Source organism: Electrophorus electricus, chromosome 17, assembly GCF_013358815.1.
Source record: "Electrophorus electricus isolate fEleEle1 chromosome 17, fEleEle1.pri, whole genome shotgun sequence".
NCBI lineage: Eukaryota > Metazoa > Chordata > Actinopteri > Gymnotiformes > Gymnotidae > Electrophorus > Electrophorus electricus.
Genome location: NC_049551.1, coordinates 17,253,569 through 17,271,326, shown reverse-complemented (window position 1 = coordinate 17,271,326; position 17,758 = coordinate 17,253,569). Strand labels below are relative to the sequence as shown.

At 40.1% G+C, this 17,758-nt stretch overlaps 3 protein-coding genes across 3 annotated transcripts; 1 reads left to right on the top strand and 2 right to left on the bottom strand.

Moving 5' to 3' along the window:
* The first annotated feature begins 534 nt into the window (after positions 1 to 534).
* Positions 535 to 3,514, top strand: ppiab (peptidylprolyl isomerase Ab (cyclophilin A)). Its single transcript, XM_027020749.2, has 5 exons — positions 535 to 753; positions 2,064 to 2,094; positions 2,185 to 2,273; positions 2,376 to 2,548; positions 3,027 to 3,514. The coding sequence occupies exons 1-5, from the start codon at positions 685 to 687 to the stop codon at positions 3,157 to 3,159; spliced, it is 495 nt and encodes a 164-aa protein (XP_026876550.1). The 5' UTR covers positions 535 to 684; the 3' UTR covers positions 3,160 to 3,514.
* Positions 3,262 to 8,486, bottom strand: LOC113584043 (RING finger protein 122). Its single transcript, XM_027020738.2, has 6 exons — positions 8,202 to 8,486; positions 7,527 to 7,677; positions 4,878 to 4,923; positions 4,741 to 4,782; positions 4,467 to 4,549; positions 3,262 to 4,159 (listed from the first exon to the last, which is right to left on the bottom strand). The coding sequence occupies exons 1-6, from the start codon at positions 8,290 to 8,292 to the stop codon at positions 4,054 to 4,056; spliced, it is 519 nt and encodes a 172-aa protein (XP_026876539.2). The 5' UTR covers positions 8,293 to 8,486; the 3' UTR covers positions 3,262 to 4,053.
* Positions 8,487 to 10,688: 2,202 nt separating this feature from the next.
* On the bottom strand, positions 10,689 to 16,636 carry LOC113584378 (dual specificity protein phosphatase 26). Its single transcript, XM_027021235.2, has 4 exons — positions 16,500 to 16,636; positions 15,871 to 16,070; positions 15,520 to 15,731; positions 10,689 to 13,264 (listed from the first exon to the last, which is right to left on the bottom strand). Exons 2-4 carry the CDS (start codon positions 16,047 to 16,049, stop codon positions 13,062 to 13,064), a joined length of 594 nt encoding a protein of 197 aa, XP_026877036.1. The 5' UTR covers positions 16,050 to 16,070; positions 16,500 to 16,636; the 3' UTR covers positions 10,689 to 13,061.
* Positions 16,637 to 17,758: the final 1,122 nt, after the last annotated feature.

The following is a 17,758-nucleotide window of genomic DNA, read 5'->3' as shown; positions in this document are numbered from 1 at the left end:
CAGCCCACTGCATCACGCATGCGCTGTAGGAGAGCTGCTGGCTTGACTCCAGAGCGCCACCTCTGGCCAAACGTTACTGCGGTACCCAGAGCATTTTTCATACATGCTGACGTTCGAATTATAATTAAATGCTCTTTTCTTATATTGACAGAATGAGTGCAGAGTAAGAATTGACTCGCAGGGAAAACGAGGTTGTACAGAGTGAATGTTCTTGTGGTTTTCCCTATGAACAACATCGCATCTTACCTTTGTGCCATACAGGCGATGCCCTCCTGCCATAACGGACACTCGGGCGTTCCGTTTACTCGCGGTTTATTGGCTAGAATTTAGTGTCGTCATTTAAACCAACTACAATAGGTCAATCCAAACGCCAATCAAAACACTCCCTTGAACTTTGCTATTTTAATGGTTTTGCCTGATATTGGAATTCGGTGTAATTTATGCATCCTCGAAGCCTCTAATTGGATAAGGTCCATGTCAGTCAGCAGTCTCAAGTCGCTAATTGGATGTGGTCCCTGTCAATGGACAGTCTCAAGTCTTCATAGGTTCCATTTGGAAAAAAGGTTCCCGTGCTACTTGTATATAGGCCGTTTTCGCTTATACTGTGTCCGCCGCTGTGGTGCAGCATCTCGCAGGATTCGTTTAGCTTTAATAACACAGCCAGCAGACTAAACCGCGTTCAGCATGGGCAACCCCAAAGTCTACTTTGACATCACTATCGATGGCAACAGTGCAGGAAGAATTGTGATGGAGGTAAGCGATGAACTACATCTTTGTCCAACATGCTCAAAAATTAACCAGCGAATGATCTAATCCATCTGACTAGTTAAGAAATCAAACGCCTTGCTTTGATAATTATAGTAAGAAATTATTATTTCCATCTTGATTCTTGTAGCATACAATACTCGGTTTCCACTCCTACATGAAATCTTTAAAAGCTAACAACTGCAATGGTGCAGTTGTGCAAGACCGCATATAACGCGACCGACTACATAATGGATATATAGCTACATTTGCCATCACCTGAATGTTTAATCTGTGTCTGTTATGTTGCCGGCTGTGATTGCATAATAAACTGCTTGTCTGCTGTGAATTGTGGCATATATTTACCTTTTAGGTTACAAAAGCGAGACATAAGTGTCTCGTCTGTCTCTGTAGCGCGTTGCCGTGATTGATTTTTTGGAGACTTGTGAGCCAAATTGGCTCGAGCCCCTAACAGCCTACACAATATGTGATGCGGTCGCCATTTTTCATATTATAAGATGCCATTTTAAAATGCTGTAGTTAAGTTTCCCAAAGCTTGCGTGCCTAAAACAAACACAAGATGTACGTTTGCAGCAGAGCCTTCTATATAATGAGAAAGAGTTTTTAGGTTTTCTTTTCATTGTGGCGCTCGCTGCTGCAGTGGGAGGTTTATGTTCAAGGAGAAACGCGCTTCCGACACACCGCCGCTCCTCTGCGAGGTCACACTGCCCCGTTACCGTCCAGGCACAGATGCTGCAGTTAATGTTCACTCCCTGGGGCTTGTGTCCGGTTATATCTACTTCATATTAGGTGCTAGACTGTCCGACAGTGACTGGTTTGTTCTCGCGAGCGGAAGTCCTGTGGTTCTGCATGCGTACATACTGGGCTGCATCCTAAACCTGCGACTTAGCGAAGCTCTTTGAAGACCAAAACTAGGGAAACCCCTTCGTATTTTGACCTGCGAGAAACCTGACATACATTTGGCATGTGAACGTGTCTTAGAAAACCTATCGAGATGTTTCTAATGAGTCGTGTTCACGTGGATGTAATGTCATTCAGGGCGCGGTTGGTACCGAGGGTGTGGTTACACTGGGACGCATCGTTTTACCTCTAAATCATGCATAAGGACACAAGGCTAACCTAGAGAAGTGCTGTTTATTTTCGGAACAGTGCCAGGTGTGCTACTTGTATTAAGGCAGATCAGACGAAGATGGACACCATATGTCCTCATGACACGAGCGCTTCTTGATCATTTTTCTTATTTTCCTTTTTTTCTTTTTTTTTTTTCCCCTTTTTTTCTGATCTGACTGCCGAGGCAGTTGAGAGCTGATGTTGTCCCACGTACTGCAGGTAGGCTTCATTTCTTTTTGTTCTCAGCACAAGACAACGCACTTCTTAAAACCAACATGTTTTGTATAATTACCCATAAATTGCTTACAGAGAACTTCCGGGCCCTGTGCACTGGCGAGAAGGGCTTCGGTTACAAGGGTTCCAGCTTCCACCGTGTCATTCCAAGCTTCATGTGCCAGGTAAACTGGAGAAACAGCGCCTCACTTTCTCTCTTGGAGGCTGTTTATGTGGCTGGCTTTTGGAATGACGACAGCATCTGAACTGCTCTGCCCTCACCTTAGGGTGGCGATTTCACCAACCACAATGGCACTGGAGGCAAGTCTATCTACGGCGAGAAGTTTGCTGATGAAAACTTCACCCTGAAGCACATGGGCATGGGCACTCTGTCCATGGCCAACGCAGGGCCCAACACCAACGGCTCCCAGTTCTTCATTTGCACGGCTGATACCGCTTGGTAAAGACATGCTGGATTCTTCTTCTTGTGCTGTGGTCTTTTTCTCTTGAATTTGGCAGATGTGCTGTAGTTGCTGACAGGCACTTTGAACTCTCAGATGCCACCAGATATTTGTGCATGCCCCTTACTGAGCTAAACAGGCTCAAATGTGAGATTGCATGATTGTTTTGGTTTTTGGGTTGGATGTTGTTGTTGCTGTTGCTGTTGTTGTTTTGGTTATTGCAACCAAGATTGGTATGAATTATGAAATGATTGCATGTAAAGAATATGAAAAATCTAACTGTTGGACTGGCCTGCACACCATGATTTGTTTGGGCAACTTCTTTGCAATTTTGCAAGCATTATAATAACTAGGATCTTTAGTTTTTACTTAAAAGCTGAAGCCTTTATTACAGCTTCCCTGGTGAATATCCAAGCAAATGCCTGACCAATGGAGAAGAGAAATCCAAAATGTTCATGTGTCTTTTCTTTTGAACAGGTTGGATGGCAAGCACGTTGTGTTTGGGAATGTCGTTGAGGGGATCGATGTCATTAAGATTATCGAACGCAAAGGAAGCAGCAGTGGAAAATGCTCTGCTAAGATCCTCATTGCCGACTGTGGGCAGCTTTGAAGACTGCTGCTGCTAGATCCCATCATGCACCGCTGCCACTAGATCCCATCTTGCACCCCCTGCCTTTTTTTTTTTTTTTTTTTTTTTTTTTTTTTTTTTTTTTTATTTCTTTAAGCCATTCCTCTCCTTGAAGTACTTGTTCCATGTATCTTGGCCTTGTTTTATGTATTATAAATAATCACTTCATCAACAAAGTATTCTCAAAAGATTTTTTTTTAGAAGGTTGTCTCCAAGTAGATGACTATTCATGAATTCAAGTGGTTTAGAATTCTCAAGGCCTTCAAACCATGAAACGTCCTTCCAATCTATATCATGGAACGGAGATTATTAAAATCTTTTCTGATTTCAGGTGAAATGGTGTGTTCTTGCAGTTTCTCCTGTCGTCCAGCAGGGAGCAGTCTAAACAATTATACAGTAACACGGCGTCACTAAAATCTAAAAATGAAACAAAACCCCAGAAGGATTCACCTGTTTTGTAGTATATTAATTGAACATAGACACTCTGGGAACATGCATAAACAACATTTGGGGGGTGGGTTGGAGGGATGTGTTACTATTTAAATGTTATAATAAATAGCATAATTTAGAAACTCAGACAATAAAAATGAATCATGAGCTCTTTTGTTGTATAAAATAAGTGCTTTTATCCCTATATGTATTCTTTCTTCTGTTGTTCATTATAAAATTGGACTAGTCTTATTTGCACTGACCACTTTGATTCCTCAGTTCAGTCTCATTCCTCAACAACAACCCATCATGACAGAACAGGACACATCCTTCTGTGTTCAGAACTGTGAGTTCAGGTTAGAGATGTCACCCTTCTTTGGAAATAAAAACAAAGCAATCAAACGTCCTCATGCACCAGAGTCTGTAGAGCATGTGATGCATTGAAGGTCACACGAGTTCCTCCAAAATGTTGCCGAGGTGACCCGTGGGACTAGCGACAGGTTTGTTGCACATGGGACACGTGTACCGCACCAGGAGCCACTTCATCAGACACCTAAACAGAGCAAAATGCATGAGACATGCAATCAGATACAGTACGCCAAGAGTAGTGCCTCTCAGAAAGCTCGCAGTATTCCAGTTATTAGATGCTGGCAGAGCACTTTTGCATTGGTATCATTCTTGTTGGGTTCTTCATCGATGGCTATAGTTTTACAAACCCACACTGAGTAGTTGACCGAGTTTTGTCATGATGACTTATTTGCCCACTGTAGATATGACAACTAGCCCCTGTGGAATCCTACATTTTGTATGACTGATGCAAGTTAAGGCAGCCCTGTCCTGAGAAAATCTCTGGAAATTACCTTTTGTGAAAGCCATGTTGGCACGGCAGCATTCCAAGCTCCTCACTTATTCTGAAGTCCTCCAAACACACTGCGCATGTTTGCTAGGAGAGTAAAGAAGGGACAGTGTTGTGAGGACAGAAGCCCCAAGTGTTAACCAACCAAATCTAGAAGTGAGCTAAACAATGTCTGAATGCACTGCATTGTCAGTTTGAGAGTCATCACTATTTGTCCTTTTTCAGTGTAGGATGTGGACTAATCTTTGGGAAACCAGTCCTAAAATAAAAATGCATACCTCGTGAAAATTCACGTTATTTGTTTCACCTCTGAACACAACCTATAAAAAAATAGAGAGACATCCAGGCTGTCATCTTTATACTCTCTTGCATGCATATAATGAGGTGTTTTCTTATGACATCTGCTATGTCTTACCAAGTTGTAGTCAAATCTCTCACACTGGGCTTGATTTTGCAATTTACTGGGGAAACAGTAGCACAGTGAATCACAAAGACAGCAGTGGAGCTCAAAATTATATTAATGTTGGCCACACCACTATAGAAACTGAATTTTGATTAGATATCATTTGTTGCTGCTTCTATTACCTTTATAAAGGTGTTATTACCAAAACCTTTCCTCCATAACAAATTATTATTCAGAAAGAGTCTCATAACTTAAATACTTCTAGTATGCAATATTTCACATTTTTAATGTAAATTAGATGATAGATAGATAGATAGATAGATAGATAGATAGATAGATAGATAGATAGATAGATAGATAGATAGATAGATAGATAGATAGATAGAATTATTGTAGGGAAGTACACAAGGTTTCCAGAGAAACCAGATGTTTCTTGATGGAACACTAGATGACCACACTAAGCTAGCTCAAAGACAATCGCGCAGGTGACTATAAAGTGTGGCAAACATGATGATGTCTTGTCCCTACTGCTGTTCTGTGTAGGCCTGAACCCCCTCAGCCAGATCATCAGTGAGAGTGGGTATGGGTACGGATGCAGGAGCAGAACTACACCAAAAATACATCCATGTGTGCATGGATGACATCAACCATGTACACCAAGACAGAAAGGTACATTGACTCACTGATCCACTAGACCAGGATCTACAGCAAAGAAAAGGAATGTCAATAATAGATAATAGATTTGGCAGTCTCAGTAACAGATAAGAGATTATTGTCAATAATTGATAATAGATTTGGCAAAAGAAAAGTGTTCAGAACAGAAGGAACTGAACTTCTGCGAGGCCACATAATAGACCTAGAAGACAGATACAAACACCTGGGTATTCTTCGATAACACAGGAACCATGGAGCAGAAATGAGAAGGGCATTATCGTCCCAGTACCTCCAGAGGGGAGACGTGTCCTCAAGAATCAGTTGAATGGGAACAACAAGATGAAATCCATAAACATGAACGCCCTGTCAGCCATCAGATCCCCACCAGGTGCAATATGCTAGCTAAGAAAAGAATCAGAAGCAGCTGAAATCAAGACTCGAAAACCACCCCCAAGATTCAGCATCCAGGCTGTCTGACAGCTGGAAGGAGTCTGTAGGATCCACTGTCCAGGATGAGACACGAAACGTCCATAAATACGTCCAAGCAATGCCCCCCCCCCAGGACGAGCTGATGAGGGAGGGCTTAGTAAACTGGGGGACATGGTAACCATGGAAACGGAAGATGGTGCCATTGCAGACAGCAGAGGTGGTTGACATAGGACAGTCCTAGCAACAGCTAGAAAAGTGAGCACGGAATGACAGCACAGAGGCAGTAGCACTAGGTTTACTGAGACAGGGATATATCACACCAAAGAAGAGCCAAGATGCAAAATCTATATTTTAAACTGTTCGGCCAGAATTTGGCTTTCCTTTTATGGTGATGTTTGCTTTCCATTTCTGTGTGATGTCTGTTTTCTCTGTGTACAGCATGCATGTGATGAAAGACTCAGTGTCCTTAAACCCACACCTCACCACCTACACTCAAACGACTTTTTAGGCTTGTAAGTCTAATGAAAAAAACTGAAAACAAATCTGACAGAATTATAGGTGTGAAGTGTCCAGAATTCATGTGGAGATATGTATTAAGACTCAATTCACACACATGGAGCACACATCTACCTTGTTAAAACAGTATTTTCGTACATGAAACAGATCTGATCTTGAGGAAGGTATACCTGGGAACAGCAGAAGTACTGAAAAGTGTCTAGTGAAGTTGAGGACTTTTTACATTTAAATTTATTTGTAAGGAACAGCTGAATGGAATAAGGAATAAGATTATATTATGATCTAAAGGCAATTGTTATTGTAATAAGTAATATTGTAATAATATCCTGTAATAAGTAATACATTTGTAATAAAATTGGTTAAAAGTGATGATAGATAGATAGATAGATAGATAGATAGATAGATAGATAGATAGATAGATAGATAGATAGATAGATAGATAGATAGATAGATAGATAGATTATTATGTACACAGGTAATACAACAGTTAATCTTAAATGAAGAAGGTTCAATATTTTGTGTGGTCAAAACTTTGACTGGTGTTATTGGATGTGCAACATGTAGGCTACTACACCTTTAAAATATAAGTGAAAATTATGTTAATCTTATCTATATAACTTTAATGTCCCCCTTTTTGTCTGAAAATAAAATAGGAACTATCGGACATACAGCCAGGCGCATTGTATCATTCAAGTGGATTCTGCAGTCTAAGGTGTGTGTGTGTGTGTGTGTGTGTGTGTGTGTGTGTGTGTGTGTGTGTGTGTGTGTGTGTGTGTGTTGGGGGTCAGAACGATAAAAATAGCACCAGGAACAAACAGAGATGATAGGATCGGCTCCTGAATTGTTTGAGTCGGGAAGTTCTTGAGCCCAGAGGAAGCGCTCCGAGGCTGCTGTCTATCAGAGGCATTCTTCACATCGCAGATGGGCCGATCACAGCGCTGCCCCTGAGTAGTGAGGAGCACTAACGGCTCGTTTATAGGAAGTGTCTGTCTGCTGCGTCATATTAATCCGCGATTCGTGACACCTGTCCAAGAGGCTGATGTGGGGACGAGACTCAGTTACCTTATAAAGCAGCAGCAAAAAACCAGACTCAGGATGAAGACAGATATCCCGATAGCAAAGATGACCATATATATGTTCAAGAACAGATCCTGGAAAGCGACTGGAGGCATAGTGTATTTCAAGCCGATCATTCCTTGAGTGCGGAGATGCCCTGAAACAAAAGCAGATACAGATACAGTACTCCCACACATGTGGTCCACAGCAGAGGGAATAAACCGGAGTCCGATTCCTGTAGACCAGCGAACCCATGAAAAGCCCCGGTCGGTGGCATCAGGAAAAGCCTCAACAGAAGGCTAAACAAATGTTTACTGAAAGGGGCGATAGAACAATTCTCAATTACACCATGACGTACAATGTAGTTTAGTATTTAGACTGTGAAAAGCCCTTTACAGAGCGAATTCTAAATATGGTATTATTATTATTGTATTACTCTAATTTAGGTCTACATATGGCACAATCATAACATTTCCAAAGAGCTAAACGTTTTTATCTACCTCTCTGAATTACTGTACGTGAACGCATCTATCTAAATACAGCCACGAATAAGTTCCATTAACAAGTTACGCGCAGCCACGGTCCAGCTCGCGTCGACTCTCAGTCTAAACCAAGAAAACGGCTTTAAATCAAGTTTATAGAGTGGCACCAGCACATTACACGACTGTGTTCAAAGCTTACCATTAGCAAAGGGCTCTGCGATGAATCTGAACAATGTGCTGTCTTTGTTCTCGAGCAAAGATTTTAGACGATATCCTTGAAAATGCGACATTCTCTAGTGAAGTTCGCAGATTAACCAACTTTTTTCAAACAACGCTCCATCTCCGGATCGGGACAGAAGATGCTGTCACGACGTATCGATGTTTTATCGGTCTATGATGTTGCCATGCCAAGTGCGATGGCAATCTGCGCTCCCGTCCAGGTTCTGTACAAGGAGCTACCGGTAAGTCGCGTGCGGTATTCCCGGAGCTGTGTTCTCATTCTGTGACAGGTGGAGTCATGATGCAACGAGTTTTAATCCATTCATAAATACGTAACACTGAGCAAAAAGGCACTGAAAATATCCTGATATGTGCTCGTTTTTATCTTTTGATTATTTAATGTGAAACTATACCGTACCACATTACTGTAATTCACTAAGTCCACAACTGTATTATTATGTATAAATCAGCGTCCTGGTGGAACCCATAGAAATGTTAAATGAAGTTTCTAATTGAAAAGTTACTCCTACATAGGAATAGGCCTACAAAACGAAATACCCAGGGAACATATTACAGATTATTAAAAATATTTGGGTATGATACTCTAGACATTCATTTTCAATGAAAGAACAGCAGATGTCTAATAAATAAGTGCCCAAAACCAACCAGTTAACTCATGCTTGGACTTTAATGCAAAATAAATTAGCATAGTATTGACTACCTTTGAATTTTCCTTTAGATAATGTCAACATAGCCTTACCTGCCTATTTTTGATAAGATGCAATTCTGCACTAAGCAATTTGGTGTTACCAAGAAGCCCTGATTTATGTGACACAAAATCAAATTTATGTCTGCGTAGAATCTGTTACTCCAAGACAATCACTGCAGTGTATTGATTCATGTGGGCAAACATAATTAACATTTTAGGTTAACAGCACAGCTAAGTGTATGTCTTTAGAAGATCCCTCTCAAAGATGCAAAATACTGGCTTGCTTGCTAGATCGCTCAACTCAGAGAGGGAGGATGCAGAGTGTGTAGGAGGGGCATCAGCTTTCTGACTCAACATTAGGGCCATTTTAGGAGACAGGAGAGATTCTGCCAAAAACAATTGGCCGTTTAAAGCTACTCATAGGTATGTCGATCTGCATGCCCCCTCCATTCATCCCCCTGTACACTTAAATCACATCTTTGGGCCACCCCGCTCAGAGCAGGAGCAGAATTATTACTTTAAACATTTTGTTTCGAAACAGAACATTCTGTTACTTTTAACCATCTTAAACAAGACTACAAACACACACCAGACCCATTTCTTCTGTTACCTACAGATACGACAGTTTGTCCAAAATTAATTCCCTTCATCCCCAAAACTACCAGCAACCACTACAGCTGATGCACTTCTCAACCTAAACTATAGTCCTAAGGGCCCAAACCTCCTCCATATACCTCACCATTTATAAAAATAAACTCTCAAATGCTAGCTAAACTGAAACATAATTGGTCTCTGAAACTCAGTGGGAGGGACTATGCACACAGCTTTAATCATCATTAGCTTGTGCCATACTTGGACTAATTCACTTTACAGCTCTTTATGTTCATAAGATGTGTTCATAGGAACCATGTGTTATATGGACATTCAGTGCCCAGAAGAGCAAAATTAACCTAATTATAAAGGAAACATAAGGTCCCTAGGTCTTTAACTTAGGACTTTAATAACTGTGACCTGGAAATCTTTCTGACAGAGAGACAGCAGGTCAGCTCTAAGAAACATATGAGAATATGACCAATCAAAACAGTGGACATGTGTCCAAAATATTATATAAAATATCCCAGACAAAGCTGAGTGAACTCAATCACAGGTCTATTCTTTAAGTGAATTATCTTCCACTTTTAACATCACAAATGGTTGGTCTGAATATTACTTATGAAAGGATGTCCAGTGTTCATATTATTATTCTTAATACAAACATCATCCAACATATGTCATTATTTGTATATGGATTAAATACTTTCTTTGGGATGTTTCTTTATTCCAAACTGTGTAATAGATAAATGTAGACATTTTGTAGCTACACAGATTAAGACATTGCTTACAGTTTAAATTAAACAAAAATCTTTTCTCCTGTATATTGTATTTAGAATTAATTAAGTTAGCTTTCTTATAGCGCCATCCAGTGGTTGAAAATACATAACGCACATAAAGGGGAGGTCAGAAATTGAAACATGGGAGACTGAAAAGCACAGCTTCTGGGGTAGATCAGGAAGTAAATGCCATTACCAACAATAATTTGTAGTTTTTGAGTAACGTGATTGGACAAAGTGTCTCTGGAAAAAATGTAATGTAATGGTATGTCAGCATAATTTGCCAAGCAGAATAAATCAATTTTGTGCCAAGGGAGTGCAGCATTTGTGTTTATGTGTGGGAATACAAAGGCAGATACAAAGAGCTAAAAACAAAACCATTCCAGTGTTGTGTTGTGTTCACCGACTTAACCATTAGAGGTGGTGATTCTTGAATCTTTATTGATGAACCTTTTAGTTTTATGGGAACAGGATTTAAAGGAATTGAACTGAAAATGATGCATTTGAAATAATACTATAATGCAAAATTGACACATCACATTTGCTTTTGTTTTTATTTGCCATTTATTACTCCATAGATTAATTTAAAAAATAAATCCATCAAAAAATCACTATAGTATCACTATAGAAAGGGTCTTTTAAAAACGAAACAGTAGTTTCCATAGAGACAGAAAAAGAATAACACAGACCATGAAATCCACCTTTGTGGGTAGACGGAAAATAATTATATACTGACAGATTCCATAGCAAGACTTTGACCTCACTGAAAGGATGCTAGAACAGGAAAACACTTCAAGCAAATAAATGTTGTTACACACACCAAGTTCATTCATTGTTCTGATTTAATAACGTTGTCCTTTTGGTTTGAGGTTTGACAGACAGTTGCTACATTTTTTGCCAAGGTTTTGTCATTTTCTCCCTCTTTAATTCTTTCTGATATGGTCCTTATAATTACTTCTTCAGACTTGTCAAAATTCAGTACGAAAGTAATACCAGAGAAATACCAGAATTCAAACAAGACAGAAGACTCTTCCTAGGGTGCTGTTACAGAAAATGTAGGCAGTATTGTGTGATTTAATTCACGTTTCTGGCTTTTTGTAACCCTTTTGTAATTCAGTACACAACTGCTGTCATACAAGGTATTCTTTTCAGTAACACTGTAGGTTGATACATCTACATTGTGAACTCTTGTGTAGTGTTTATTTTTGTGGTTGTTGTTTTGGTTTTGTTTGTAACTGTATGTTTGTAAACTCTGCTATTGAGAAAAGGAATTTGTACATATGGTGATTTTGTAAATGTCTTGTCACAACACTATACATCACAGGACCAGTCACAAGACACCTCAAAATAAGAGATTTATACAGATTAATTGTTGTTCTAAATCTAATAACTCTAGACATATTCACACCATGCACACAGCATGGAGGAAAACCATACATCTATTATCTAATGATCAACAATATAACATCTTACAAATACTGACAAGGTGAAACATCACAATTGAGGTATTTGTTACTTTAATTCACGGCTTTAGAAATACCTAGTTTTGTATATTTATATACAAACACAGAGTATAACTGCTACTCTGTGTTATCTGTTTCTCTCTAAGATGTTAAAGAGTGCTGAGAAACTATTCATAAGACACAAATTGGTGTATAGTAAAGTTCCACTTACTGACACTGAGGGACTTTGTGGTCCCAGTTCCTAGAAGTTGTAAAACAACTTTGAACAGCAGTTGTTAAGTAACACATTTGTATCCATATATTAAATCTTTTTTGTTTGCTTTTGCCAATTTTAAACAATAAAATAATGTACAAATAATGTACAGTAATGATAGTATCCTAATCATTTATTTTACATTGAATACCTAACATTGGCATGAATTAAAGTAGCCCCAGCCTAACATTATAAAATTATTGGTAAGTTTACATCTCCAGATTATAGAAGTAAAAAAAAATCAATGAAACGGAATATAGAAAGTGCTATTTCATTGCTTTAGAGCAAGACGTAGTGATAGTGTGTAATGCTGTAGATCGGAGTCATATTGCATACACCCACAGAGCACAAAAGGGTGCCAAATTACTGCTACATTCACAGCTGCAAAACACCACCATTGGCTGGATAAATGATATGTGAAACGTGACATTCTGTCATGAATATTTAATGAATGATAACCTTGCTGGTTGACCAGTTTTAGATATTGAGTATATAGGTTATGGTTCCATATCGCAAGAATTTGTTGTAAGGAACTTGTATGAAAAGATCAGAAGTTCCATGTTTATGATTTGTATTTGTTTAAAAATGCTTCTAGGTTGTCAGCTTCAGTCTGATAATGAGTCCAATCAAGACTTGCTGTTTGAACTTCAGTGCTGTTATTCCCATAGCAGTGATTCTATAGCTGGATGTGCTAAGAAGGGTTCCTTTCTGAAATAACCTCAGCGAACCTGATCATTGTTCTTATTTTGCTTTTACAGTGGACTTGGGAAAGGTACCATTTGGCCATTAGTCAAAAACCAAGTTTGAAGAAAAAACAAACTGGGAAGGAGAGTTCAGTGATGTGGTCACATGAGCAAAATGTCGAAGGATAACACTGAATAAGGCAGTATGCACACCTCAAAAGGTCTTAATGTAGTAAGGCATTTCTACTGATCACAGGACAACAGTGGATTTGATGGTGCTGAATGTAGTACACATCATTGTCATAAAACACATCAGACAAAGCAATGGTTTTGGTGTGGAAGTGGAGACTTTACCAGAGGTTTCACGCTGCGTTCCGACTGGCACGGAGAATGCTGTCCAGACCGCTGAGCTGTCGGAGGAATCCCCGGTTGGGGATGACGCCACGGTGGTCTTTGACAGTCTTGATGGCCTCCACTAAAGTCATGTTCTGCCGAATCATAAGGTAGGCCAGCACCAGCGTTGCTGAGCGACTCACCCCCACCGCACAGTGGACGAGCACTGTTCCTTTAATGCAAGCACCAGTACATGCAATGTAACAGCCTGTAATGGAAATGACTATGGCTATTTCTATCAACCAAACACAAAATATAGAGAATGCAATCTCAGCTAATCCAAGAACCATCACATCTGACATGACGAAACCAGCATAACCAGATCAGCAGAGCAGTTTGACATCTGAGATTATACTTGCTTGAGATTTGCATTCATTTCAGTGGGGTTTAAGACTCATTAGAGTATATCTCTGTTTAACTACTAAAAAATCTATTAGTACCCTCTGATCATGGCTACGTCTCTCTGCTTAAGGATACTGAAGACCAGATGTTAAGTAACTTTCTCCTGCTTAATTCAGACAAAACAGAATTGCTTTTACAGAATTGCCAGCTGTCTGATAATACATCATCTTACTCTGACCGAATCCTCCCCCCGCCACAGAGGTCTCTGTGTTGCCCAAAATGTACATTTTGTTTACTGCCAAGCAACATAGGCTAACCCCTGTGCTTTATCCAGTTTACTTAATACCTTGATTGTGTCAGGCTTGTGCCAAATTACAGGCTTGAATTACGCTCACTATAAACCTTATGCATAGCATATGCTCCACCCAAACCTAAAAATCTAGTGTATCATTGAGCTGTGTGTTGATCTGTTGTGCTGTTCACATATGATGTCACATCACGACCACAACGAGCATTCTGTGTTTTGGGAACTCATCCTGCTGTTTTTGCTGTTTTTTGCTGTTCTAACCACCCTGCACTTATATGTAACTTTCTCTCTAAGCTCGGCAAAACCAGCACTGTACCGTATCATGGCCCTGCATTTCATATGCAGCCCAGACTTAGGTTGCCTATCTTTTCTCTGTGTGATGTGAGTGCCCATGTTTAATATAGTGTTTGCGTCCCCTCCATCACCTACTGGTTAAACATCAGAGCACCTTTAGTAAGAGACTTGCTCATCTCCACTGTAGCAAGGAGCAATACAGGAGGTCATTCTTACCAACAGTGGTCACCATGGAAACCAGTTCATTACTGAACATTTTTGTCCATTGGACCTATTCCACGAAAAATCGCAATGGACATCAGTTGCACGTTTGCCCTTGGACTCTATTCACTGCACTACTGCTATTCGTCAGAACTGTGCTTTGTAACTTACTGTGGACACTGTAGTTTTGCATGTGGACCGCAGGGACATGTCGTTACCAATATTTTGAGAAGACTAAACTGTCCTTACCAATATTTCAGCAAACTCATTATTCACATGATCTTTGCAGTGACTTCATATTAGACTATCTTTATGTGTCCTTCCAGAGGCTGTGTCTGAAAGGCAGGGGCTATTTGAAGGCACACGTCATATGTAAATATTATACACTATAATATACATACAGAGCACTATGATAAGCGTGCTGACCAGTGAGCTGCGCAGTACGTTATCAGGGCTGTCAGTCCACACCTCTAGCATGGGCAAAAATGTATTGTTTCAGGTGACTTATTCCCTTAGCTCTACTGCCTGCACAGTACAGCACAGATAACAACATTTTGAACTTTGTAGTTATGCCACATCCGGAGCTTGTTCACCAGCCAGAGCGTAAGCAATAGGTAGTGAAACTGAAAACCTGACGTCACCAGCCTTTCCGCTGTGGAGTAAGATGATGTCATCTGCTGGTAGCTAACTACATTAGCTAGAATTAGCTAGCATTATAGTGAGCCAACCCTGACTTCTGCCACTTGTGGGCTAGCAGGTTGATAGCAGGAGGAAACATATAATGGGTGGATTTATCATATTAGGAGCTGAAGATCAGTCTAGAAATCCCATGAAAATGTCACCATTCATGTTTGTATTCATTCACTTTGTTTTCATTTGTATTAGTTTTAATCACGTTTATTTGTAAGAAACCCTCCAGCAGTCCAGAACAGGCTGGCGAGGTAAAATGTGCATCTCTAGGGTTTCACACGAGATCCTAATTATGAATTATAGGGAGGGTGTCCCTATCAATACGGCCATATTTACTTTGTACTTATACTGTATAATTAAATATCATTATTTATAGTGTAATAAATGTATTTTATTGTTTTTATTTTATACGCATTACTTGCACGGTACTTTTCTGAATATCCCTCTGGGATTAATAAAGTGATCCATCTATTTATCTGTCTTGCTCTTCTTAAAACTTCTTGCCAGTATCACCATAACCACAAACTGGAATCAGGAAAAAAGGACACGTCACCAAACGACGATCCCTGGGCATGTGCTGCGTTTGGTCTTACCGCCCATGCTGAGCGCCTTGTGAATGAATTCTGCTGCAGGGTAGAAGTTGACGCTCATGTCGAAGGAAGGTGAGTCGTGGGCCTCGATGCCGTGATAAGTGATGTTCATGCCGGCGTAGTACTCTGCTCCGCCACGCCACTTGCTCTGGGCACAGTTAAGGATGTGCGAGATCCCGAGCCGCGTCAGCTCTCGCCGATCGGAGGCAATCTCTCTGTAAGAGTGTATTTATAAAACAAGTCAGTTTCCTCTTACCAGAGAGGCAGACAAACAGAGAGAGAGAAAGACAGGGTGACACCTAAGCAAGGATCTAATGCTTGAGACTTCGAAACAGTCCAGAGCAGAATACTCACTGGTCTCCGATGTAAAGTCTTGGCCACACCTCGTCTGCATGATTACAGGCCGTCTTTCCCGTGTACAGGAGGCGCTCAAGTTCGGCAACAGTTAATACAGGTGACCCCTTTTCTGAATCCCTTCTACTCGGAGATCTGGAGTTGCTTCGGGACCGTGAAAATCTAGACATAAACGCCATGTATCCTGGTTTAGGGGGGTGCTATGAAAAGAAAAACAAACAGCAAGTTAGACGTAGCTAAATATATTTTCTCTCAGATCTACAGGTTTTCCCTAATTTTAACACAAATATAACGATAGAAAAAAAGATGAAAATCGCATTTACGAATTTCTTTGTGCTGCCAACGCGGTTTGGGAAAATAAGGAAAAGGCGCTAGTTTTTGAACAGATAAACGTTCAAAGGCCCGCGCGAATGCCTGGAATGTCTATCAGCGATCTAGGATCAGAGGAATTAGAGGAAATGGGCTGAACAGATGACCATCAAGTTTACACCTTCGCAATACCTCAACAAAATAATACCATTTTAAAAGCAGGCTCGTGGAGGTATTCGCAGAAGTACGCGAGAATAGTATCCGTTATCGGTATGTTTATTGTAGAAGACAGAGAGAAGAATATCCGAAATCAATCCTACCTTCCATTCGCTGTTTCGGAATAATACACCACAAAATGTAGAATCGCTTGCTCGTCCACTGTATAGGTACGTTTCACTACATTTTAGTGACTCGTATTCGTCTGCATGCAAAGTGTCATTGCAGCCTGTAGAGGAGACTCCTGGCAGGGAACGCCCACCTAATGCTTGCTGAGACCTTCTTTAAAGGTGCCCTACGTGGGTTTACAGTTTACGAGGTTACCAGTTACACTGCACATGGCTCACTTATTCGGGTTGCGTGCAGCCATTGTAGTATTGGCTTATTCGTAGCCTATTTAACCTGATGAAAATTAACTTATGTAGGTTAGCGGGTTTTTTTTCAAACCCATCCACCACTGTAGCACCACTGACGTCGAGCAGTCAGTACACATAGGCCTGCCATTAGTCAAGTAAGTCATTTTTTTCATCCAAACTATACCGTATAAAATAAGACGAAATCTCGTTCCTCCAAGACCCATGGTGCAACATGAAAAATAACAATAAATACCAGTGCAAAGACACAGTCAAAGCATAGAGCAGAATACAGGACAGTGTAAAAAAAAACAAGGCAAAACACAGTACATAATACTAACTACATCATTAATGCCAGTAAAGGAAGCTTCCTTCTAATGAGTTAATGATTCAAGGTTTGACATTTTTATTAAAAGGTTTAACTGGATTACAATTTTAATTGTACCTGGAATAGGCTATGGCCTACAATTAATAATACTGTGCATTTCAGGTTGAATCCATTCCAAAGAGAAATGTGGAGAGATGTTTAGGATTAAATGTGAATATTTAGAATTAAGATGAACATGCTTCTTGAAATTCTGCTTTTTCTTTCCATTTTTCATCTTCCCTGTTGGCCTTATCCAGTTCAGGTAAGGGATCTTTAGCTGGCAGTTGGCTGCTTTATTTTTTGAACGTCTCTTTTCATCTCCTTCTCTGCTTACTCCATTTCAGAGCAGGCAACCCAGGAACGTTGAATCAGTGTTGAAATTATGTCATTTTCAATTCATTTATTGTTGACAACCTAAATGCAACTATAAATCAATGTTGTCACAGGTTGAATTCTTAAACATCAAAAACTAAATGTAGACTTAAAGTTGTGTTTGGTTATTATCTTAAGCATTACTCATCAAGGACAAGGTCACTTATATAAAGAGAAAAAGCAGAAATGTTGTTTCTCAGTGTGTTTGAGCTTCACCGTTCAGGCGCAAATCTTTTTGCTTAGTCAGCTATGCTTGAACACTGTGCCGTCA

Bases quoted from the DNA above. Each gene is read 5' to 3' on its own strand.
- LOC113584043 (XM_027020738.2), bottom strand. From the start codon at position 8,292: ATGTCGCATTTTCAAGGATATCGTCTAAAATCTTTGCTCGAGAACAAA. The intron at 7,678-8,201 runs GTAAGCTTTGAA...CTTTTGTTTCAG, and splicing joins CGCAGAGCCCTTTGCTAATG to GGCATCTCCGCACTCAAGGA. The intron at 4,160-4,466 runs GTAATTTCCAGA...TGCTCTGTTTAG, and splicing joins CAACATGGCTTTCACAAAAG to GTGTCTGATGAAGTGGCTCC.
- ppiab (XM_027020749.2), top strand. From the start codon at position 685: ATGGGCAACCCCAAAGTCTACTTTGACATCACTATCGATGGCAACAGT. The intron at 754-2,063 runs GTAAGCGATGAA...CTGCCGAGGCAG, and splicing joins CAGGAAGAATTGTGATGGAG to TTGAGAGCTGATGTTGTCCC. The intron at 2,549-3,026 runs GTAAAGACATGC...TCTTTTGAACAG, and splicing joins TGCACGGCTGATACCGCTTG to GTTGGATGGCAAGCACGTTG.
- LOC113584378 (XM_027021235.2), bottom strand. From the start codon at position 16,049: ATGGCGTTTATGTCTAGATTTTCACGGTCCCGAAGCAACTCCAGATCT. The intron at 15,732-15,870 runs GTGAGTATTCTG...ACACTCTTACAG, and splicing joins AGACTTTACATCGGAGACCA to AGAGATTGCCTCCGATCGGC. The intron at 13,265-15,519 runs GTAAGACCAAAC...CTTGCATTAAAG, and splicing joins CAAGGCGCTCAGCATGGGCG to GAACAGTGCTCGTCCACTGT.